The sequence below is a fragment of the Benincasa hispida genome, chromosome 8, assembly GCF_027475165.1.
Source record: "Benincasa hispida cultivar pf3 chromosome 8, pf3_genome.v1.1, whole genome shotgun sequence".
Taxonomy (NCBI): Eukaryota; Viridiplantae; Streptophyta; class Magnoliopsida; order Cucurbitales; family Cucurbitaceae; genus Benincasa; species Benincasa hispida.
This window is the reverse complement of record NC_143485.1, coordinates 41,950,712-41,975,781: the sequence shown is the minus strand read 5'-3', so window position 1 is coordinate 41,975,781 and position 25,070 is coordinate 41,950,712. Positions and strand designations below refer to the sequence as shown.

Genomic DNA, 25,070 nt, shown 5'->3' with positions numbered 1-25,070 from the left:
TTTGTAGTGTATTATATTATTATTTTGATGAATGTAGTCTATTATCTATTCGACTACAACTGTTTATTTATTATTATTATTATTTTAGAATAGATGTGATATTATTATACAACAAGAAGGATCCCACAGTCTGGGATCAAGACATCAAAGCAACAAAACACAAGCAAAGACGGGGTAATAAAACACAAACAAAACCAATAAGAAAAAACCTGAGCAAACCAAATATAAACGTAAAAAAAATCCTAAAACATCGGGGAGAAAGCCAAAGAAGAGAAACCAAATCTCACAACAAGGACAACAACAAAACAGAGAGTAACAACAAATTCAAAAAGAAAAGCAACCGTAAACACGCTAGATAAGACTAAGAAGATCAACCCGCTAGGAAGTAGCTCGAGCATGAATCGTAAAGACCATAAGGTGAAACAAAGCAAACATCGACCTCAGACGATCTTCATGCAGCTGCCGATTACACTTCTGCCAGATGTAGTAGGGCAGCTTACACTTCTGCCAGATGTAGTAGATGGAAGCACACCAGGATACACGGAACAACTTACTACGCACCCCCTTACTCGACCCCACTTAGCACAACCAACTCAACTCGACATCCCAACCCGCCACCTGATGTGACGAACCCAACTGATGCAACACACCAGATAACACCTCTTTCCCAAACCCACACTCAAAAAATAATTGATCTGGAGACTCTATACCTTCCCCACACAGAAGACACCCCCTTCCCCCCTCTGACAATACACCCAGCTCCTCAACCAATCATGCGTACCCAACCTATCCCTCACAGCTAACCATGCATAGAAGGAGTGGCGTGGAATACCACTCCCCACCCACAAAATACTAGCCCAAGACACCCTAGGACGACGAGGATGCAAACTGCCCACTACTAGCACCCGGCTCCCAAACCCAATAATCCTCCCCCCTCACCCTAGGCTCCATTGCCTGAATAAGACCCCAGATCTCAAGCAACTCCTAAGTCACTAGAGGCCACCTCCAACCTCCCTCACTATCTAAGAACTCCGACAATCGCACCTCCAAACTACTCTCTGCATCATAAACCACCGTAGACCCATATGAATCCAAAATTGCACCCCCCGACAACTAAGGATCCCACCAAACAAAACAAGACCGTTCATCGTCGACTATCAAACGAACTAGATTCTTGAATCTATCTCTACAACGCAAGATAGCCCTCAAGCATCAAGACCTCCCAACCTCACTTCGAACAACCTACAAAGACCGACCACGCAAAACATACGTCTCCACCCACACCACCTATAATGAACCCGATTTAATTAAGAGAAGTCAGAGTAGCTTCATAATAGCAGCCTGATTCCATGCAACCACATGTTTCATACCCCCCTCCTCCTCTCCCAACAGCAAGCACACCTCAGCCCACGCCATCCGCACACCACCTCGACTCACCACACTTCCCTTCCATAAATAACTATGTAGCATACGATCAACCTCATGAGTTACATATGCAGGCAACAAGAAGATGCTACACCAAAACACCTGAAAGGATTGTAAAACAGACCTAACGAGCTGCAACCTTCCAGCAAAAGAGAGGGATCGCGCCACCCAGCTTCTAATACGAGTTGTAATCCTCTGTATTAAAGGCACACAATCCACAGCCCTCAACCAACCTGCCAATAACGGTAATCCCAGATACCTAATAGGTAACGAACCAAGAGAGAATCTCATAAACATAGCTAGTTCATCCGCCCCACTAGGCTCCACACCCTTAACAAACATGGAACTCTTCCCAACATTTGCAACTAACCCAAACAACCCTTCAAAATCCACCAGGACCTGCCTCACAAACTCCAAGGAATATCTCTCAGCTGCACAGAAAATCATCAAATCGTCTGTAAAAACCAAATGAGTCAGGCCGACACGCTCACACCGATCATGGAACCTAAACCACACAGGAGGTTTATTCAACAACCTGGACAAGACCTCCATCACCATCACAAATAAAAAAGGAGACAAAGGATCCCCTGCCTCAACCCCTTCTTATCAGGAAAAAATCCCCCAAGAGAACCATTAATCATCATAGAGAACGTAGGTGACGTAACACAAGCCCTCACCCAACTAACAAACTGAAGGTGCGTACCTATAGCCAGCAACAAACCAAACAGAAAATCTCAATTGACCGAATCATATGCCTAGATCTACCTTCAACACACAATGCGAATTCCCTCTGCCTTCCTTGTAGCCCCACACAAGCTCCTGACATAATAAAATGTTATCGAAAATTTACCTATTAGGAACAAATGCAGACTGGTTACCACTAATGAAAGAAGGAAACCACAACCTCAATCTCTCAGCTAAGATCCTCGAGATACACTTATACACAACATTGCAACAAGAAATAGGGCTAAACTCCTCCATACGTTCAGCTCCCCGCCTATTTGGAATAAGAGTAATAGCAGTAGAATTAATTCCACCAGGCAGGTAACAGGACTAAAAAAAGTTCAGCACAGCATCACAGCAATCATTCCCAACCACACTCCAAGCTCTGTAAAAATCTACTGAAAACCCATCAGGCCCAGGAGCCTTCCCAGACTTCATCGAGAATAAAACTTTTTGAATCTCATCCCGACTCACTGGACTACCAAGCGCCTCCACCCCCTCCTCGAACCAGCTGAACTGCACAATATCCCCAATCTGGGCAGTAAGATCCCAATACCCCACAAGTTGAGACCCCAAACTACCTTGAAAGAACTCAACCGCCACCCCTGCCACCCTATCATGCACCGTCTGACATGTCCCCTCAATATCCACAACCGTAAATAAACCACTGCAACTACGACGATATCAAACACAACGATGGAAAAAAGTCGTGTTCATATCCCTTAACTTCAGTCACCTCACCCTGGCCTTTTGTCGGAGCGACGCCTCCTCCAATCTAGCCACTAACCAAGAACACCTCAGTGGCCCGAGCCGCATAACTGTTTATTTTTATATGTTTGAGATAGAATGAATTTATTTACGCCACACGGGCCAGATCAACACTATCAACCAAATTATTAGACTTGCGAAACATGGACAAATACCATCTTTTGCTTATACCATTACATTCAGATGATAATAATTATTTGTTAGTTGATATCTTCATCAATTAACTTAAATTTGTTGGTAAGTTGTTGGATCAATTGATGATTTAAGATTGTTATTATTATTATTGATAATGGGGTGGGAGAAGTGAATCTCAATTTTATGATCAATAATATTAGTTGAATTATGTTCATTGTGGCGGTAGCTTTAGGGGTTTTTACATTGTTAAACAAATATTGCTGCAATGTCATTAAGGAAGGAATGACCATTTTCCAAAGATAGGTTCAGAGGTCATTAAGTGTAGGGAAGGTATTAGCACTCTACATGATTAGACTAGTAGGGGCGATATATTGTCTCGTCTCAATGCATGTTTATTTACAGGAGATTGATGAGTCTAATTTCATGTTTGACGGTGAGCCTTTGGGCCGCTAGACATGCATGAATCCACAGGTTCATGTTCATGTTACTTTTTTCATATTTAACGGTGTACCATCAGGCCACTAGACATGGGTGAACCGACAGGTACGATTATAACTTTTTTCCCATGATTGACGGTGTGCCACTAGGCAACTAGACATGCAAGTTAATGCGAGTCAGGTTGTCCCCTTAGTTAGCCATTTAGGAACAGGTTCATTATGAATGTTCCACTAACCACAAGCATTCACTGCATGTGAATGCACAATCTGATCCCGGTAATGGGATCACTTACTGAGTATTTTATACTTATCCTTTATGTCTACATGTTTTCAGGTAGGGGTAAGAATACTCAGGCGACTGACAAGAGGAATTCGTGATAGTACCAATGGAACTAGAAAATGCTTCTAAATCTAATCTCATGTGTTTTCTCATGCTTTGCGGTTTTTGCTCATGAACTTTTCTTTACAGAGTCTAGGTGTTAGGGATTCTTTTATTTTCTTTTTCAGTTAATATTTATTTTATTTAATTAAATAATTTATTATTATTTTTAACTTATGTATTATTTTCTTTTTTTAAAAAAAAAAATTGTGCAAAAAAGGGTACCCGATTCAAATGGATTGAAATCTTGAGATGAATTTGGGTAAATTCAATTTTATTATTAATATTAATATTATTATCTTCTTAAAACAAAGGGCAGTCCAATTTTCTTATTTTCAATGTAAATGTTTATGCATGCATGCCGTAATGGCTCTATTAGCTATCTTAGAAAGTCGGGTCGTTACAGTTGGTATCAAAGCTCCTAGATTTTGAGCTTTGTAGATTGACTTACTATGTAAGTCCAGGTTGTTCCTATGGCCCTTAACAGATTCGTTGTCATCGCCAGGTACATCCCTTAGGAAAGGTATTTAGGCTTATATGCACCAGATTATGTAGTACTTACGATCATATTTGACATGTTTTACTGGTTAGGAAAGTTTCTAAAGGTTGGTTGCGAACAATTTCCAGGAAATGGTATGGTTAGGGGAAGAGGCAGCCATAAGATTACCAGAAGGGGACGCATTCCCGAAAGGCAGAATCCGATGATTCAGGATCAAGACCCACGTGGTGAGGACCCTCAAATTCAAGATTCCCAAGCTCTGGATCCTTCAGTACTAGAGGACCCCTTGTCGCTTAGAGACCCCTCAGGGTCAGGGATAGCAGAGAACCCAAACACGGAGTCAAGCCCAACACACGGCTATGCCCCCGCAGACACAGACACCCCCAATCGTCCTAATGGATTTCACTGATTGGGCAGCAACTATTAGGGAAACAGTTACATCAACGGTGTTGAGTAAGGTGAAGGACATGCTGGATGAGAGAATGACCCAGTTTGCCCAATCCCAACAGCTACCACCGCCGCAGGTTCAGATGTCGTAAATTCAGATTTAGAGCATAACTCAAAACCAAAGCATGTTGGACCTTTTAGTGGAGGCCAAACACTTACGAGATTTCAGGAAGTACAACCCCAATACCTTCAATGGGTCACTAAAGAACCCTACCAATGCAGAATTATGGATATCAACGATTGAAATGATTTTCCGTTATATGCAATGCCCAGAAGATCAGAAAGTGCAGTGTGTCGTCTTTATGGTCACTGACAAAGCAAAAATTTGGTGGCAGTCAGCAGAAAGAATGTTAAGTGTGAGGGGGGAACCTGTGACATGTGAGCAGTTCAAGGAGCGCTTCTACGTGAAGTACTTCTCTGCCAACTTGAGGTACAATAAGCAGAAGGAGTTCTTGGAGCTGAGGCAGGGGCACATGTCGGTGGAGGAGTATGACTAGAAGTTTGACACCTTGTCCCATCTCACTCTAGAATTGGTTGCTACGGAGGCCATGAGAGTAGAGAGGTTCGTTCAAGGTCTAAAGGACAGTATACGAGGTATCATGTGAGCCTTCAAACTGACCACTCATGCTGAATCACTTCGTTTGGCAGTTGTGATGGATTCACAGCCGGGGGACGAGCACTCACGGGTATTTGGGGTAGGACCTTCCTCGGGTCAGAAGAAGAAGGCAGATCAGAAGGCTTTCGAGTCTCATCCCTATTAGAAGAGTCAAAGCTCAGTCAAATCACTTCAACACTTTAAGCAATAGGCCGTCGAGGCGGGTATGGTAGAAAGAAGTCGGCCAGTGTGTAACTCGTGCGGGAGACGTCACTGAGGACGATATTAGGTGGGCACCAGGGTCTGTTTTCATTGCAAACAGGAGGGACACTCGATTGATAGATGCCCTTATAGAAACACATCAGGTTACAGGAACCAGCCTGTAGGCCATGAATAAAGGAATTCGAATAGACCTCAAAGACAATAAGTTTGTGTTTACTCAACCACCTGGTAGGAGGCCGAGAAGTCAGATACTGTTGTGACAGGTACGTTCCCAATCTTGGGACGCTTTGCAGTATTGTTTGATTCTGGTTCATCCCATTCATTTATATCATCAATATTTATTAAGCATGCCATGTTAGAATTAGAGCCTTTACGCTATGTGTTATCGTTATTCACTCCATCTGAAGAAATTATATTAGCAGAGGAAAAGATAAAAGCATGTCAGATTGAAGTAGCGACTTGTACACTAGATGTGACTTTAATAGTCTTGGACATGCATGATTTTGATGTGATTTTGGGCATGAACTGGCTAGTTGCTAATCATGCTAGTATAGACTGCTCTCACAAGGAGGTGATTTTTAACCCTCCCACAGTAACCAGCTTTAAATTTAGAGGGGTGGGGACCGTGGTCCTACCCAAAATAATTTCAGCTATGGAAGCCAAGAGGTTGCTTAATCAAGGTAACTAGAGTATCTTGGCTAGTGTTGTTGACACTAGAGAGCCTGAGGTCTCCTTGACTTCAGAGTTAGTAGTAAGAGACTACCTAGATGTTTTCCTAGAGGATCTCCTAGGTTTGCCACCACATCGAGAGATAGATTTTTCTATCGAGTTGGAGCTCGGCATAACTTCTATCTCAAAAGCTCCGTACAGAATGACTCCAACAGAAATGAAGGAGCTTAAGGTTCAGTTGCAAGAGTTGTTGGATAAAGGTTTCATCCGCCCTAGTGTGTCGCTGATAATGGGTAGAAATGCACGTTATCATAGTGCTAAGTTCTTAAACAATGCTGGCTTGCATTGATAAAACATGTTAAATTGCGTCCAAAAAGTATCAAATTCATAATATTGTGGTCGCATGCGTTCATCGCATAGGAATAGTTGATTTTTGTATTTTGATGCAGAATATGCGTTGATGCAAGGCGAAAATTGCGATCATAGGAAATTATTGGTCGAGTGCAGCATTATCGCAAGGCTTTGCGGTGATTGTGTTTGCAAACATCTACTCAAGAAGGATTGCCGTAACTTGGTCGGCACAACATGATGGGCGCATCTAGGTGAAAGGCATAATTAATCACGATGGGACAGAAAGCTGATGACAGTCGAATCCGAATTAAGTTGACAGCCGCTAACGATAACAAGTGCATTCAGCTTTTTGGTGACAAATATTCGACGCATAAGTCAGGGAATTAAAGCCATCCTATCTGTGCAATCATGAGAGAGAAGCCGCCTTTCATCCTGGAAGTTCTATAAATAGCAAAGGCATCCTTGAGAAAAGGGGTTCACGAGTTCATAAGTCCTGTTTATAGTTTAGCCTTGTATATAGATTTTATTTTACTTTAAGGACGCGAGAGAAGGAGGTTGTGCCGATAGATCGTTCCGGTAAGCTTGGGAGAGCGCCGGAAGCTTCAAGATCAGAGAGAAGGCCGACTCCTGTGGAAGCAGGAATATCTTTTGAACCGAATAGAGATTGACAGTGTAAAAGCCTCAGTCAGCAAGGGATTGCTACCAGGCTCTCTAACTTTATCTTCCATTGTTATTTTGTATTCAAACTCATTTATAGAAATGAAATTTACTTCTCTATATCTGTTCATTCTCTGTTATTTACGCATGAGTAGCTAAATCTGTTGAATGGGTTAAGAAGCACTTAGCTAGCTTAATTGGGGATCTTCATTCTATGCGATTATCTTGTATTATGTATGCTTCATTCATCCATTATAGATACTCGAGAGGGTAGTATAAGGACAGGATCTAGGCTTGGGAAGGTTAGGTCAGAATCCAGGCTCGGAAGAGTCAGATTAGAACGCATAATCAAGAGATAGGAAATAATCATTGTTTTCTATTAACGCATCACATGCATCCTAGAGATAGGATATGATTGTGTGCGGTCACCTTGCCTTTATGCATCTTGCATCATCGCATAGGAAAAGAGTAGAGACTTAGGAATAAGCTCTATAGACACTTTTGCATTCAACACATGCGTCCTAGACTTAGGAGCATCGCATTTGCATTGGAAAATGACTTGCTGTGCATGTTGTAGCATGATCGCATAGTGTGACACATTCTCAAGTAACGCTTGCTAAAGACCTTCTCAACCCGTTCATCCGCATACTCAGTGCATCTATCACACAATTGACTTTTCTCAAATACGTCGCATTTGTTTATTTTTCATTATCGCAATCAACAAACAACTAACAATCATTTGAGTTACCGGTTATCGTAAAGTTTTCATAAAAATTACCACCGTAACCTATTTTCCCAAGTCCCTGAATTCAACCCTGGACTTACCAGGAACTCAATGGGGTTTACACTTGGATTCCACTGAGAAAACTTGAGTACTCAATGCATTTTCATCAATGCAATTTCATCCATAATTCCACATCATAAAATAACGCATCAGTCACCGTGGGGTGCACCGGTACTTTTTGTGAAAAAGAAAGATGGATATTTGCGTCATTTCATTGACTACATGGAGTTAAATAAGGTGACTATAAAAAATAAGTATCCACTCCTGCGGATTGACAACTTGTTTGACCAGTTGTAGGGAGCTACATTGTTTTCTAAAATTGATCTTCGGTTCGGGTTATCATCAGTTGAGGATAAAGGACAGTGATATTCCTAAGACAACTTTTCGTTCGAGGTATGGGCATTATGAGTTCATCGTGATGTCATTTGGTTTGACGAATGCTCCTGCAATATGTATAACCTTGATGAGGGTATCCAAGGAATTTCTTGACACCTTTGTGATAGTCTTCATAGATGACATTTTGGTTTATTCAAAAACAGAGACGGAACACGAGAAGCATTTACGAAAAGTTTTAGAGACTTTGAGGGCGCAAAGGTTATGTTCTAAGTTTTACAAATATGAGTTTTGGTTGAGGCAAGTGTCCTTTCTAGGGCATGTGGTGTCCAAAGAAGGTGTATTTGTTGACCCTGCAAAAATTGAGGTAGTCAAAATTTGGCCTCGTCCAACCATAGTCAGTGAGGCACGCAGCTTCTTGGGGTTGGCAGGCTACTATCGTCGTTTTCTGAAAAAATTTTCTCACATAGCCACTCCTCTGACTCAATTGACCTAAAAAGGAGCTTCCTTTGTTTGGAGTAAGACTTATGAAGATAGTTTTCAGGATCTCAAGCAGAAGTTGGTTACTGCTCCAGTTTTCACTGTACCAGATGGTACGGGTGGTTTTTTTATTTACAGTGATGCCTCCAAGAAAGGGTTGGGGTGTGTGCTAATGCAACAAGGTAAGGTAGTTTTTTATGCCTCTCGTCAGTTAAAGAACCATGAACAAAACTATCCCACACATGATTTGGAATTGACGACAGTGGTTTTTGCCTTAAAAATCTGGAGGCATTACTTGTATGGAGAGAAGATACAAATTTCACTGACCATAAAAGTTTAAAGTACTTCTTCACTTAGAAGGAGTTAAACATGAGATAACGTAGGTGGTTAAAGTTGGTGAAGGATTATGATTGTGAGATTCTGTACCACCCAGGAAAGGCAAATGCAGTGGAAGATGCTCTAAGTAGGAAGGTAGCCCATTCAGCGACCCTTATTACTAGACGAACTCAGTTATACAAGGACCTTCAACGGGCCAAGATTGCAGTGGTAGTGGGGGAAGTCATTGCAAACTTGGCACATTTTCGGTGCAACTGAGTTTGAGAGAGAGAATTATTGATGCTCAACGGAGTGATCCCCACCTGGTTAAAAAAGTGTGAAAGGTGGAGTCAGGATAGGGTGGTGAGTTCTTCGTGTTCACAGATAATGGTCTTACTTATCGAGGACGCTTATGCGTACCAGCGGACAATGACCTCAAGAACGATCTATTGTTGGAGGCTCATAATTCCCCATTTTCATACATCCCGACAGTACCAAGATGTACCAGGACCTGAAACGTTATTACTGGTTGAATGACATGAAAATGGAGATAGCAGAGTTTGTCAGTAGGTGCCTAGTTTGTCAGCAGGTGAAGGTCCTGAGACAGAAGCCAGTGGGCTTGTTGCAACCTTTGAGCGTACCCGAATGGAAGTGGGAGAGCATGTCGATGGACTTCATTGTGGGGTGTCACGAACAATGAAGGGCTTTACAGTGATTTGGGTTGTAGTAGACAGACTCACTAAGCTAGCCCATTTCCTTCCAGGGAAGTCTACTTTTTTAGTAAGTAAGTGAGCTCAGATATATATAAAAGAGGAAGTGAGGTTGCATGGAGTACCTGTGTCCATTGTATCGGGCAGAGACCCTCGCTTTACATCTAGTTTTTGGAAGAGTCTCCAAGCAGCGTTGGGTACTCGATTGCATTTTAGTACAACATTTCACCCATAGACGGATGGTCAGACAGAGCGTTTAAACCAGAAACTGAAGGATATGTTACGTGCTTGTGCGTTAGAGTTTTCAGGGAGTTGGAACTCCCATCTGCATTTAATAGAGTTTGCATATAATAATAGTTATCAGGCTACCCTTGGCATGTCGCCATTTGAGGCCCTGGGAAGAGTTACAGGTTGCCCGTATGCTGGGATGAGGTTGGTGAACGGAAGTTTCTAGAACTTGAGCTAGTACAGACCATGAATGAGGCAATAGAGAAGATCAAAGCATGTATGCGAACAACTCAGAGTAGACAGAAAAGTTACACCGATGTTAGACGTAAAACACTTAGAGTTTGAAATTGGTGACAAAGTTGTCCACCTGGTCTTGGACCACTTTTGACAAGATTTTGGTAAGTTTTGGGTTTGTCTATTGATAATGTATAGTTACCGACTAAGTGTCAGTTTAAATATTAATATAGAAGGTGATACCCATCGAGGTTGTGGTTTATTGACTGTTTTTAAATTCAATCTTTGAGATTAGATTCAAAGTTTGGAGTCAGTGGCATGCTCTCTAGCAAGATTAAAGATTGTTTGGTCTTTCGTTGGTTTTTGGGTTCAAGTAAATTGTTGGAGTTGATTGCCGGGATAGGTTTTCTTGACTTAATTTGAGGTAAGTGACACCGGTTGGGATTGGTATCCTAATTCTCCCCGAGTTTCGTTGTTTGTAATGATACAATTGTTTTATGAATAAAATAACTGTTATTTCATTCTGACATTTACTCATAACCAATAAACAAAACTCCATGATTATCTTATGTAAATTTAAGCATGTATATATGACATACAAGTAGATCATGCCTTAGTGATAACCTAAATAGGTTTATAGTATAAGGATTAAGATGGGATACCTGATCCTAGTGACACTACGAGACATGCGAGCGGGATATCCTATACAAAGAGTTTGTATAAGATCGAACCGCGCGATGACTAGACTCTATTTATAATACCGTTGATACTAGAGACTTCACCGTTGATACTAGAGACTTACATCTCACCTAAACGACTATGGTGACACAACCTACGACCTCAATCCTGAGTGTTTTGGGAACTTCTGCCTTTGAGGGTAGTCCTTTGATTAGTATGCTGAGAGTGGCCAGATTGCCAACTCATGCCTACCTTTGTGGGGACTCGTCTGATTTGGGAGTTGGGAACTCAATAGAATTCACTCCTTCTCCAAAGCAGGGGCAAGTAGAGAGATTACTCCCTTAAGAGCTGATTCCGGGACTTGAATATAGTGACCACAACTTCTCTTTGAAAGAGACGACTCAGTCATAGTAGGACTATGACTTATGTTTATTAGAGGGATCAGTGGTACTTAAGGAGTTAGATGTAACTATAGAGGCATAATAATTATTGGTCGAGCTGTACTTATGAGCGATCTTTAAAGGGTTATCGCACTATTGATTGGTTAAGATGGACATATAATATATTTGTGGTAAGAAGAGTTCAGCTGTCGATCTTATCCGGTGACTAAAGAGTTTAGTCAGTTATTCACGTATCGTTGGAGCTTCGAGCTACACGTCCATAAGGTCCCCTTGGTAGTTTAATGAATTCAATTAATGACCAATTCTTGGTATTTATTTGAAATGTTCAAATTGATAATAGGTAATTCGATTATATATGATATGATCGGTATGAAGTATGAGATACATCTAGTGCAGGAGTAATGTAAATGAGATTTACATTAAATACCATGGAATAGAAAAAAAGCTATGGTTTATATGTTTCATGAGATGAAATATTAAAACAATAGGTTATAAATATAATATGGTAAGTTAGTTCTGCCTCAAACCAAAGTGTGTTACTCTGCCTCAAACCAAATTAAGGACAAGAGTAACACACTTTTGTCGACTGCCATCTCCCACTTTCTCAATCGTGTTTCCTCCGTCTTTCTGCCTCAAACCAAGTCCACACAGAGCCCACCCTCTGGATTCTCACACCAAGAATACCAAAGTATCCTTCTTGGTGGTGTCATACTCAACTTGACACTATCGAGGTTTTGTGGAGGCCGTTCGTGATGTTCGGGGTGTTCGTGACCTAGGCGATCACTGAGTTCGAGTGCGCGGTGTTCTTGCAGTGTAACGGTCATGTTGGACGAGCGTTTGGGTATTACTGTGTTCGAGCATTCGTGATCAAGGAGCTTTGAGATGAGTCGACAAAAGTGTGTTACTCTTATCCTTAATTTGTTGTTGAATATGTTGTAATTTCTGTATTTAATGCATAACCGTATCTTTCTGTTTTTTATTGTAATTGTAAAGTTCATATACGATTGTAATTTGGAATGATCTTTCCGCTGCTCATGAAAATTCTCGTCTTCGATTTCCTTCAATTGGTATCAGAGTCAGGTTGTTTTGATATTCCAAATTCCAATTCTATTTTGAACTTCTTTTACAGTTTTGGTGGGGTTTCTGCATTTGTATTTATTGTTAAGTGCATTTGTAGATGGCGTTGATGAATGTTTTTAGGTTTAATTGCCTTTGGTTAAAGCTTTCTTCAATTATAAAGTGTTAATTTGTAAAGGCCCCTATGTTTTTTGGTCGTAATTAACTTGCAATCGAGTCTGTAATTGAAAGAGTTTAAGTTTTTCGAGTCGTTCGTGATGAAGTTTTGAAGCATGAGGAAGCGATTGTCAACGAGGAAGAAGAACAAGAGTTGGTCATATTGTGTAGCCTAAGGTAAACGATCGTTGGGATTTATCTAAGCGATCGTGTAGATTTTTCTATATGATCATGTAATATTTGCTAAACGATCGTTTAGCTCTGGGAGTGTTGGTAAACAATAGAGCGAAGCGTTTGTTCTTTCGTGTTAGACGATCGCGGGGAGTTTAGTACATGATGGTTGGAGATGCGTTGCTTCGCCAAGACGGTTCAAGAACCGGTTCGCCTATTTGAACCGGAGACTCCTTGTTTTTTGTAATAGTTAGCTTTAATTTTGTGGTTTTAAGGCAAATTTACTCGGTTCATCAACATTTGTTTATTATACATACGATATATGGTGCTTATATGGCAAAGTGTTTGACATATAGTTTAAAAATTCACCTTAGGTTGTGCAGTTATTCATGCATCATATATTATAAATGTTATAATCTAGCATGAAGAAATTACTTGAAAGTATGTGCGTGCATCATGAAATATAAGAGTTATATTTTGCATGCAGTGAGCATTATCATGCATCATCCTTTTATTATAAGTGTTATAGTCTAAGGGTGAATGGAAGCACGTTGTACTTGTTTCATTTTTGTTTTGTATAAGTGTGATATAAAAGAAGTAGCAATGAATGAACAATGCATTGAGCATGACACTTAGGTTGTTTATAATTGTTATGAATGCCTTGCATGTGTTAGCTAGCATTGTGGTTTTGGTTGTTCCGTTTATAAGTATTATAAAGGAAACTAGAACTAAAATCAATAAGAAAGAGTTGCATGCGGACTTAGGGCGAACTCAAGTTTTTTAAAAGGGTTTTAAAATTGGATTGAGATAGACTTAAGTTCAAATGGTTCTAAAAAGTTTAGTAACCTAGATTAATCTTTTAAAATAGGTTTAATAGGATTAAATTGATTGCCATAAAAGATTAAATTTGTTTTAAATCTATCTATAAGGGACATTTTGTCTAAGGCAAATTTTGGCTAGGCTGGGGTTCTTAAGTTGACGGAAACGTAAAACCCCCACCTGGGAGCCTACCTGGAAAGGCGAATTAAATAGATTTTCAACAAGCATGGGACAATTTGGTCCAAGACTTCGTTAAAGAGTTTAATAAATGATGATCAAAAGTTGTTTAACTATCCAAGGTAAAAGTTACTCTTGGGCAAACCTAAAAGTCAGTTAAAATCCCTAGCCTTGTTTTTTTCTAAGTAAACTAAACCTTAGGTTATAAAATACTTAGTGGGAGGAAGAGATGTATCTGATATGTCTATGATTCCACTCACATTTCTCCCTGTATGTTCACACCGTGAGATTCATGCTTGGCCTCGTGGTGCGCTGGGAGCATCCCCCTCGGATGGTATTTGCATGAGTCAATATCAAGGTAGACGGAGAGAGTGTTTATAGTAAGTGGTTGAAGGGTGTGTGTTAATATGTCCTATGGTCTCTATCATTGGTTCACACCATGAGATCATTCTGTATTCCCTCGTTAGTATTTCCATTTAGTGCTTTTAATATGACCGACTACATACAGTGGAAAGTAACTTATATGTACTAAGGTCGTTAGTATTTCGAAGCATGGAGATGCGGTTCTCAACGAGGAAGAAGAACATTTCGTATTTGTCATGCTTGAGGAGTGTCCTCAAGTCCCAACCCTTGATGCACAGTGAAGTGTTCGCACTGTATGAGGTGTGGATGAAGGCTAATTCGTTAGCCCAACTTAACATTTTGGCTAACATACCTGATGTTTTGGCTAAAAAGGTTGAGAACATGGTCATTGCACGCGAGATCATGGACTCACTACAAGATTTGTTTGAACGTCATTTCTTACTTTTCGAGCATAAAGAGATGGATAACAAAACAAGTAGTGTCAGTTGTTCCGACACTGATCTCACTACTCTCCAAAAGAGGAGGAAAGACAGTAAATCTGATTTATTGGTCTTAGAGATGTGTTTGGTAGAGAATGATGATTCTGCATAGATCCTTGATTCGGGTGCTACCAATCGTGTCAGTTCCTCTTACCAAGGATTTAGTTCCTAGCAAACGTTGCCACAAGGAGAGATGACTCTTAGAGTCGGCACTTTTCTTGTCTCGTTGAACAAGGGCATACCGCCTCTTTTTTTTTTTTTAGAATAAAGTGTTTATTTCCAAGGATGAAACGAAGATTGATTATAGTTCAATGGAAAGTAACTTATATGTACTAAGGTCGTTAGTCATAGAAGCCTTGTTTAACACTGAAATGTTTAGTACGCAATAATAGCTAAAAGATTAAAGGTTTCTCCTAAGGAAAATGCCCATCTTTGGCATCTAAGGTTAGGTGACATCAACATTAATAGGATTGAGAAGTTGGTGAAAAGTGGACTTCTAAAGAGTTTAGAAGAAAACTCCTTGCCAGTATGTGAATCATGCCTCGAAGGCAAGATGATCAAACTGAAGGATCTCTTACCGAAGAGTTCTATGAGCGCGTTTGAATCGCTCCAATCTCACAGTGACCGAAATACAACAATATACATTCAACATACAGTTATGCAAACAAACATTAATTATCGGCATGCTAAGAACAAGAAAATAACAAGGGAATGAGTGTCATACCAGTTGAATACGTTCTTCAAACTTCGTCACTCCAAGCAGCGGAAAACCTCCACGCAATCTGCCAATGCCCAGCAGCAGCGTCACCAACAGCAGCACGAACAACTACGAACACGAACGCCGTGGGGATGATACCATCAGTAAAGAGCCCCGGTTATTCTCGGAGTAAGAACCCAAAGCGTGGTCTTTGGGATAAGCATGTGGGAGGGAAAAAGATGCTATCGCATAGCATAAATGTTTATCGTTTAGATGAAGCTACACGATCGTGTAGGATTTACTGAACGATCGTTTAGGAAAAGGTATACGATCATTTAGCTAAATCGGTACACTATACGATCGTTTAGAGAAGCTATGTGATCGTGGATTTGACAGTGTGCGATCGTTTAGGCGCGAGTTAGACGATCGTTTAGGTGGAGAGGACTACCGTATAGGCTATCGTTTTACGTAAGCGATCGTTTAGATGTTCACCAACACGCACTCCCGAAAATTCTTTTGGACGATTGAACTCTCGAATCAAAATTAAAACATTTTTCATTTTAATTCATCGGTTACAATGACCGACGGATCCCACTAACCCACGTCCGAACGTGAATTTTGGATTAATTATCATATAATTAACCAACTAATTAATTAATAAATATAATCATATTATATTTTTATCCTATAATTTGATATCACATATCTACTATAGTATTTTCTCCTCTACTTGATATAAATCATATTTATATCTAATTTCCTCCAGAATAATGTATCTCATACATTTAGCCAATTATATCATATATAATTAACTAGTCCAATTATGTCATATATAATTGAACTTCCTCTTGTCAATTTGAACATTTCAAATTAACCCAAACACTGGTTCTCAACTTTATCCAAGCTATCTAGGGGACCTAATGGACCTATAGTTCGAAGCTCCAACGGTATGTGAATAGCTGACTAAACTCTTTAGCCACGAGATCCACCATCTGTTAACTATCAGACATTCCACTAAAGACCAACTGCTGAACTCTTCTTGCCATAGATATATTTCTGTGTCCATCAGATATAACCAATCATGAGTACGATGACCCTTCACAGATACTCGTAAGTACACCTGAGCCAAATTACCGTTTTTCCCCTATAGTTACATCTTACTTCTTAAGTACCACTGATTCCCCTAATGAATAATACAACATAGTCCAACTATGTGTGAACACCTCTCGGGCCAAGAGAAGGTGTGTGGCGCCATATCATTAAAGCCCTAGAATTAGCCCTTAAGGGAGTTATCTATCTACTTACCCCTGCCTTGAGGAAGGATTAAATTCCATCTTGTGTAGCTAAGTTCCCTGCTCCTAAATCAGACGAATCCCCAAAATGGTAGATTTGAATCGGCAACCTGACCACTTGCACCCATATAAATCAAAGGACCGCCTTCAATGGCAGGAGTTCCTAACTCACTCAGGATTGAGGTCATGTTACCTATGGTCATCCTAGTGAAGTGAAGTCTCTATCATGAACGGTGTTATATAACGAGACGTTAACACTTCGTGATCAGGTCTTATACAAACTCTTTGTATAGGACGCCCCCGCTCACCTGTCCCCAACACGAATGATGAGGATCAGACCATCTGTGACAAGTCACAACACTTGTGACCATTCCACAAAGTGTGCCGCGTCCGTAGCGTTACCAAGATAAAGTTTTCCTTCTATATCCATATACTACAGACCATTTTGGTTATCATTCAAGACATTATCCACTTGTATGTCACCACATGCATGCTTGAGTCACATACAAATAACCAGGAATTTTATGTTTTTTGGTTTGTGGTAAAGCAAATAAAACAAGCAAATGAGCAAAAATAAAATATGTGAAGTAAATATCATATATTAACAACACAAGCATTCGTACAAACTGTTTACAAACTACATGACATGAGACTTTAGGGCATCAACCCTAACAATCTCCCACTTGTCCTAAAGCGAAGTGGGGTGTACAAAAAACTAAGTACAAAACAATAAACTAGGGCATAAAAGCCCAGTACAAGAAAATCTCTCACTTGCCCTAGTCCAACCATGGACGATCCTTTAGTCCCATGCCAGGTGACCCTCAAACATTGTAGCCGTGAGAGCCTTCGTAAACGGGTCAAGAACATTAAAATGGCCTGGGGTAGACTGATCCATCTCATCTTCTCAATCTCTTGAGGCGTCTAAAGACACATGTCCTTAGACAAAGTGACTTCATGCCTAAACAGCAGTAGGCCCCTACTAGAGTCCTGCATCGAGTACTTGAGCAACATCTTGTCAATGTATGATGCCTGAGACAGTGCTAGCACTTTGTTCTTATGATCCCAAAAGATTTGTATACCTAGAAGAAACTGAGCCTCTCCCAAATTTTTCATTTGGAATTGGGTTGTTAGCCAATTCTTAACTGTAGTCAGTAGACTTACATAATTTCCCAACGAGTAGGATATCGTTTACGTACAACACTAAGAAGACTACTGAAGCATTGATGATCTTCTTATAAACACAAGGTTCATCAATGTTTTGGCACCATACGACTTGATCGCAGTATCAAATTGTATGTTCCAAGAACGAGATGCCTGTTTCAGTCCATAAATTGACCGATTCAGTTGGCTGATCTACAAGAACCCATACTGAGCTGAAGTACATCGACTCCATCTCGAGATCCATGGCCTTGACCCATTCATCTCGTTCAACATCCTCCATTGCTTTCTGATGCGTTATTTTTATGAATGGAAATATAGATGATATGCGTTGATGAATAGCGTTGTGCACTCAAGTTTCCCCAGCAGAATTCAAGTGTAAATTTCCTGAGTTTACTGGTAAGCTAGGGTCGAACACAGGGACTTGTAAAAATAGTTACGTTGGTAATATTTATGAAAACTTTGTGGTAACCAAGTAAATAGTAAGTTTTGGGTATGTTGTTGCGTTGTTGAAAAAGAAGTAAATAAAGGCGGCAAATTTGAGAAAGATAGTTGTGTTGATAGATGCAATGAGTATGCGATGAATGGGTTGAGAAGATCTTTAGCTAGCGTTACTCGGGAATGCGTCAAACTTTGCAATCATGTTACAACCATGCACAGCAAGTCATTTTCCAATGTAAATGTGATGCTCCTAAGTCTAGGACGCATGTGTTGAATGCAAAATGTCCATAGAGCTTATCCCTAAGTCTCTACTCTTGTCCTATGCGTTGATGCAAAATATATGAAAGCAAGGTGACCGCATACAATCATACCTTATTGCTAAGATGCATGCGATGCGTTAATAACAAATAGTGCTCATTTCTAAGCGCCTATCTCCCGTTTATGCGTTTTAATCTGGTTCTTCCAAACCTAGATTCTGACCTGACCTTTTCAAGTCTAGATCATGTCCTTAGTCTGCCCTCCCAAGTCTTTCTAATAGACGAATGGAGCATATATAAACAAGATAATCGCAAGGAATGAAGATTCCCTCGTTATGCTTGCTACTACTTCTCAACCCATTCAACTAATTTAGCTACTCATGCATGAATAACAGAGAGTGAACAGATATAGAGAAAGAAATTCCATTCTCATAAATGAGTTGAGTACAAAATGACAATGGAAAGTAAAGGTAGAGAGCCTGGTAGCAATTCCTTGCTAACCGAGGCTTTTTACACTGAATCTCTATATTGATCTAAAAATGTTCCCGCTTCCACAGGCGATGTCCCTCTCTCTGTCTGGGAGCTTTCAGCATTTTCCCAAGCTTACCGGAATGATCTACCAGCACAGCTTTCTTCCTCGCGTCCGCCTTAAAATGAAATGAAACTATGGACAAAGGCATGAACTTGTGAGGTGATGAAGTAATCGACTGCTTAACCCCTTCTATGAAGAATGCACTTGGTATTTATAGAGTTTCCATGGTGAAAGGCGGCTTCTCTCTCCCGGTTGTACAGATGGGACAACTTTAATTCCTGACTGATGCACCAGATAATTGTCACTGATAAAGATGAATGTACTTTGTGATCGTTATCGGCTATCAACTTAATTTGGATCCGACTGCCATCAGTTTTCTGTTCCATCGATCTTTAATTATCCTTTCATCCAGATGCGCCCACCATGTTGCGGTGATTCTTTTTGGGCGAATGTTTGCGAGCACGATCAACGCAAAGTCTTGCGGTGAAGTTGCGCTCGACCAATGTATTCCTATGATCGAAATCTCTACATTGCGTTAACGCATATTATGCACAAAAATATAAAGATCAACTGCTCTAATGCGTTGGACGCATGCGACCGCAATATTATAGAATTTGTGCTTAATGGACGCAATTTAACATATTTCATCAACGCAATCCAATATTGTTTAAGAACTTAGCACTATGATAACATGCATTTCTGCCCGTTATCACACCCCAAATTTAAACAATGCTTGTCCTCAAGCATAAGCTAAATATTCCTTTAGCAAGTTAACCGCAAAGTTTTCTTCCCTAGATTTCTCAAGGATACTTCATTCAAATCCTATATACTAGAATTTCCTTAAGTCTTATTCAAGTCTCTTCCTAAAATATTTCTAAGACTTAGGGATTGCAAGCTTAACTTTCAAAAGGACTTTACTAAATTCCAAAACATCGCATGATTTATTTCAAAAAGAAAATTTTCCACTGGGGTGTCAAATGATTTATCCTTGCACAAAATTTTTCTTTATTGCTATTTCTTTCTGATCTTGCGCTGATCCGAGTGTTTTGCCTTCGTTTTGGCTTGCCCTGATGTGTGTCATGCGGACATCCAACTACGAGCAATGCACTCTTTCTCAGACTAAACTCATACCAATTTGTTAGTGGAGTTGCGGTCATTGATTTATGTGTTGATCCTGGTGACTTACTTTCGTTTTGGCTTGCCCCCACGTGTGTCATGTGCACATCCAACTACGGGTAAATGCCTTTCACAACTTAACTCTTATAAACATGGGTTTCCCATTGCATTGACAGTGGAGTTGTTATTCTATATATATATATATATATAATATTTTTTATAGCAAGATCGAAAATAAATACCTCACCCCCAAATTTAAAATACGGCAATGTCCTCATTGCCAAAAAGAATTAAAATAAGTCATGCGATGGTCAAAGAATGCATTGTAAAGGAAGTTTGAAATAAAGCTAGCAAACCCCTAACTTCTAGAAATATTTCATGAGGTGACTATCTTAAGATTCAAGTTGACTCTAGTATATACGAAAGAGATAAAAGCATATTTTTCATCATTGAAATCATACTTGGCAAAGAAACAACAAGTGGTAAACTACTAAATTTATCTACTCGGCATATAATTGCGGTAATCAGGGAGGATGCGATGATAAAACTTTGAAAAATAAAATGCAATGTGATAATGCAAGATTTGAAATAAAGATAAGGAAGAGTACACCCCCAAATTTTGCGCTGTCGCCCGCATTGAGTATTGATGCATCCATCCTTGCGGCGATCTTTGCTTCTATGGATTACGGTGATGGAATCAGATCATTTGCTTCTTCTTGTAGTATCTCCGCAATCCTGTGCCTTAATCATTGTAAACAGAAAAAGAAGGGGTCAAATGATTTTAAAACAAAACAACAAGTTTTTTTTTTTTTTTTTTTTTTTTTTTAGAGAGAAAGAGAGAAATAAGTAAAATACAGATAGCAGTAAAGTGACGAAATGCTCAAATGTTTAGTGCGGGATAGTCCGGGTTTTTCAACTTTGCGGAGGCTGTTTCTGGTTGGAGTTCTCCTCCGCAATATGCTTTGATCTGTTGTCCATTAACTTTAAATGTTCGACTGCCATACTCGATGATCAGTTCTACCGCATCATGTTGAAATACTTCTTTGATGATGAAGGGACTAAACTAGCGTGATTTTAGTTTTCTTGGGAAGAGCTGCAATCTTGAATTGAAGAATAAGACCTTCTGCCCAATTTGGAGGTTTCTAACGCATATGCGTTTATCATGCCAGCGCTTGGTGCGCTCTTTATAAATCTTCGCATTCTCATATGCGTTGACTTTTCATTCTTCCAGCTCGACCAACTGTAGTTTCCACGCTTCTCTTGCTTTCTTTAAATCGAAATTCAGTTTCTTGACCGCCCACAATGTTTTATACTCCAACTCCAAAGGCAGATGACACGCCTTGCCAAATACCAACGAATAGGGAGACATACCTATTGGTGTTTTAAATGCGGTCCGGTATGCCCACAACGCATCATCAAGCTTCATTGCCCAATCTTTCCGCGAAGGCTTTACTTCCTTCTCAAGTATCAACTTAATTTTTCTATTGGACACTTCGTCCTGACCATTTGTTTGTGGATGGTATGCGGTGGCCACTTTGTGAAGGATGTTGTATTTACGCAGTAGCTTCTTTATATTGTGATTGACAAAGTGTGATTCTTCATCACTTATGATGGCATGGGGAGTGCCAAAATGAGTGAATATTTTTCTTGAGGAATTGGGAGACTACCACCGCATCACTTGCGGCGCATGCAATTGCCTCTACCCACTTGGAAACGTAATCGACAGCCAATAAGATATAATGTTTGCCATGCAAATGAGGGAATGGTCTCATGAAATCAATCCAGCTCCAAGATAGTGTTCATTGGCATTGCGTTCTTCCATGAAATGGAACTGGTGCGTTGACATCGATCACATTTCATTGCGTAGTCAACAACATCCTTAAATAATGAAGGCCAAAAGAATCCACTTTACAAAACTTTGGCTGCAGTACGTTGCCCTCCAAAGTGCCCTCCATATGGCAAATCGTGGCACTGTGACAATATGCGTTGTTGAGCAGCGTTTGGTACGCATAATCGAATGATTTGGTTTGCACCCCTTTTATACAGATTCGACTCATCCCAATAATAATGTTTGCATTCATGCTTGAGCTTCTTCTGTTGATGTAGGTGTAATCTTCAGAAAATTATTCACAAACCAAATAATTAACGGTGTCTGCATACCAGAACAATTCTTCTGTGTGGAACAGCTGCTTGTCCGGGAACACAACACTCACTTCAGATTCATTGCGGTCAACCTCAGGATTTTCCAGTCTGGACAGGTGATCCGCAACTTGATTCTCTGTCCCTTTCTGATCAATTATCTCGATATCAAATTCTTGAAGGAGGAGAACCCATCTGATCAACCTCGGCTTTGCATCCTTCTTTGTCATCAAATATTTAATTGTCGAGTGATCAGTGTGAATGAGTACCTTGGTTCTCAATAGATATGCCCGAAATTTTTCCAACGCAAAAATCATAGCCAATTCTTTTTCAGTGGTGGTATAATTGATTTGAGCAGGATTCAGAGTTTTATTCGCATATGCGATGGGGTGCCAAATGATTTTCTTGTTTTGCACTAATGCGGCTCCCATTGCATGCCCGCTTACATCGCATATGATTTCGAATGGCAGTGTCCAATCTGGCACAATCAAGACGGGCGTAGTAATCAGTGCATCTTTTAAAACTCGGAATGTGTTGAGGCAATCTTTGTCAAATTCAAACTTTCTGTCTGCCTCTAACAACACACTCAGTGGTCGTGCAATCTTAGAAAAGTCTTTAACAAATCGTCTATAGAATCCAGCATGCCCTAAGAAGCTTCGCACAGCCTTCACGCTGGTTGGAGGTGGAAGTTCTTCAATTGCGTTAATCTTTGCTTTGTCCACCTCCAACCCTTCTCGGGAGACATTGTGTCCTAACACTATACCCTCTTTCACATGAAGTGACATTTTTTCCAGTTGAGCTCCAGGTTCGTTTCTTCATATCTTTTTAGAATTTTCTCCAAATTGGCCAGACAGACTTCATAAGTGTTCCCGTAAACGGAGAAGTCATCCATAAATATTTCCACTGAGTCTTTTAGAAAGTCTGAAAAGATCGCCATCATGCACCTCTGGAACGTGCTCGGCGCATTGCAAAGGCCAAACGTCATGCGGAAAAAAGCAAATGTCCCATATGGGTAGGTGAATGTGGTCTTGTTTTGGTCTTCAGGAGCTATCATGATTTGATTGTACCCAGCATATCCATCCAAGAAGCAGTAAAAATTATTCCCTACTAGTCTGTCTAGCATTTGATCAATGAATGGCAGAGGGAAGTGATCCTTCTTTGTGGCCGCATTCAATTTGCGGTAGTCCATACATATGCGCCATCCAGTGATGGTTCTTTGCGGTATTAATTCATTGTTCTCATTTGGGACTACCGTCATTCCGCCCTTCTTTGGCACACATTGCACGGGGCTGACCCATGTGCTATCTGCAATGGGATAGATAATGCCCACGCCCAGCCACTTGATAATCTCCTTTTTGACGACCTTCTTCATCGCTGGATTAAGTCTGCGTTGATTTTCAATAGTTTCTTTGTGTTCGTCCTCAAGACGAATGTGGTTCATGCAGTATGCGGGGCTAATTCCTCCGATGTCAGCGAGCGTCCAGCCAATTGCTCGCTCATGTTTCTTGAGAATGCTCATCAACGCATTCTCTTAATCTACGTTGAGTGCAGAGGAAATTATCACTGGCAGCTTCTCATTCTGCCCCAGAAATGCATACTTCAAATGTGTTGGTAGGGTCTTCAGTTCAAGTGTTGGTGGTTCCACGAGGGAAGGTTGCATTGTTTTTCTTTCTTCTTTTGGTTCTTTTTCTTGCGTTGCGATCGTTCCTTCTTCTTTGTTTGTTTTTGCTACGATCGCATTGCAGGCAGCTACGGATGCGTTGGCACTTCTTCTTCACACTCTTCATCAGAATTTTCTTCTTCAATCAAATTCAGGTCATCGTCAGAATCTTGTAGATCTTCCTCATCCGGGAATTTCATGGCACGAATTATATTAAATTTGAGCTTCTGTCCATTTATGCTCAAAGTGATTTCTCCCTTGTGCACATCAATTTGAGCACGGCCCGTTGATAGGAAAGGTTGCCCAAAATGATTGGCACATCTTTGTCGGCCTCATAATCTAGGATGATGAAGTCAGCTGGAAAAATAAATTTATCAATCGTGATCAGCACATCCTTCACCTTACCTTCTGGATGAACCAGAGATCTGTCTGTCGATTGGAGAGTCACTGATGTGGGCACAAGTTGCCCCACATTTAATTGTCGAAAGATTGACAGCGGCATCAAATTTATGCTGGCCCTCAAGTCACACAGGGCTTGCCCAATATAGAGTCCTTCTATGGAGCAAGGAATAGTGAAGCTCCCAAGATCGCTCATCTTCGATGGAATAATAGATTTGGAACTTTGTGTTAATGCCACTGTGGCAAATTTTCCAGTGCCTCTCTTCTTAGTTACCATGTCCTTCAGAAACTTGGCATAGGCAGGCATTTCCTCAATTGCTTCACTGAAAGAAATGTTAACATGTAATTGTTTTAACATAGATAAAAAGCATTGGTACTGTACCTCTTCGTTTTTCTTCTTTCTTAACCTCTGAGGGAAAGGTGGTAATTGGACTTTCACGGTTCCTATTTCATTTTGCTTTGAGGTCGACGCAACCTCAGGTTCCACTGCTTCATTCTCTCTCCCTTCATCTTGCATTACCATAATCTCGGGCTCAGTTGCGATGGAAGTTGTTCTACTCTGATCCCTCCTTTCTCCCTCTACCGTCTTTCCACTGCGCAGTGTCACAACCTGACATTGCTCCTTACCTGATCCCCCTGGGTTGTATCAAAGCTCGGTAGAACTTGG

General features: G+C 40.4%; 1 protein-coding gene across 1 annotated transcript; it reads right to left on the bottom strand.

The window, feature by feature from the left end:
• Nucleotides 1-1,317: 1,317 nt before the first annotated feature.
• Nucleotides 1,318-2,964, bottom strand: LOC150034596 (uncharacterized). Its single transcript, XM_090316789.1, has 4 exons — nucleotides 2,885-2,964; nucleotides 2,521-2,821; nucleotides 2,276-2,478; nucleotides 1,318-1,930 (listed from the first exon to the last, which is right to left on the bottom strand). The coding sequence occupies exons 1-4, from the start codon at nucleotides 2,962-2,964 to the stop codon at nucleotides 1,318-1,320; spliced, it is 1,197 nt and encodes a 398-aa protein (XP_090172915.1).
• Between the last annotated feature and the right edge of the window lie 22,106 nt (nucleotides 2,965-25,070).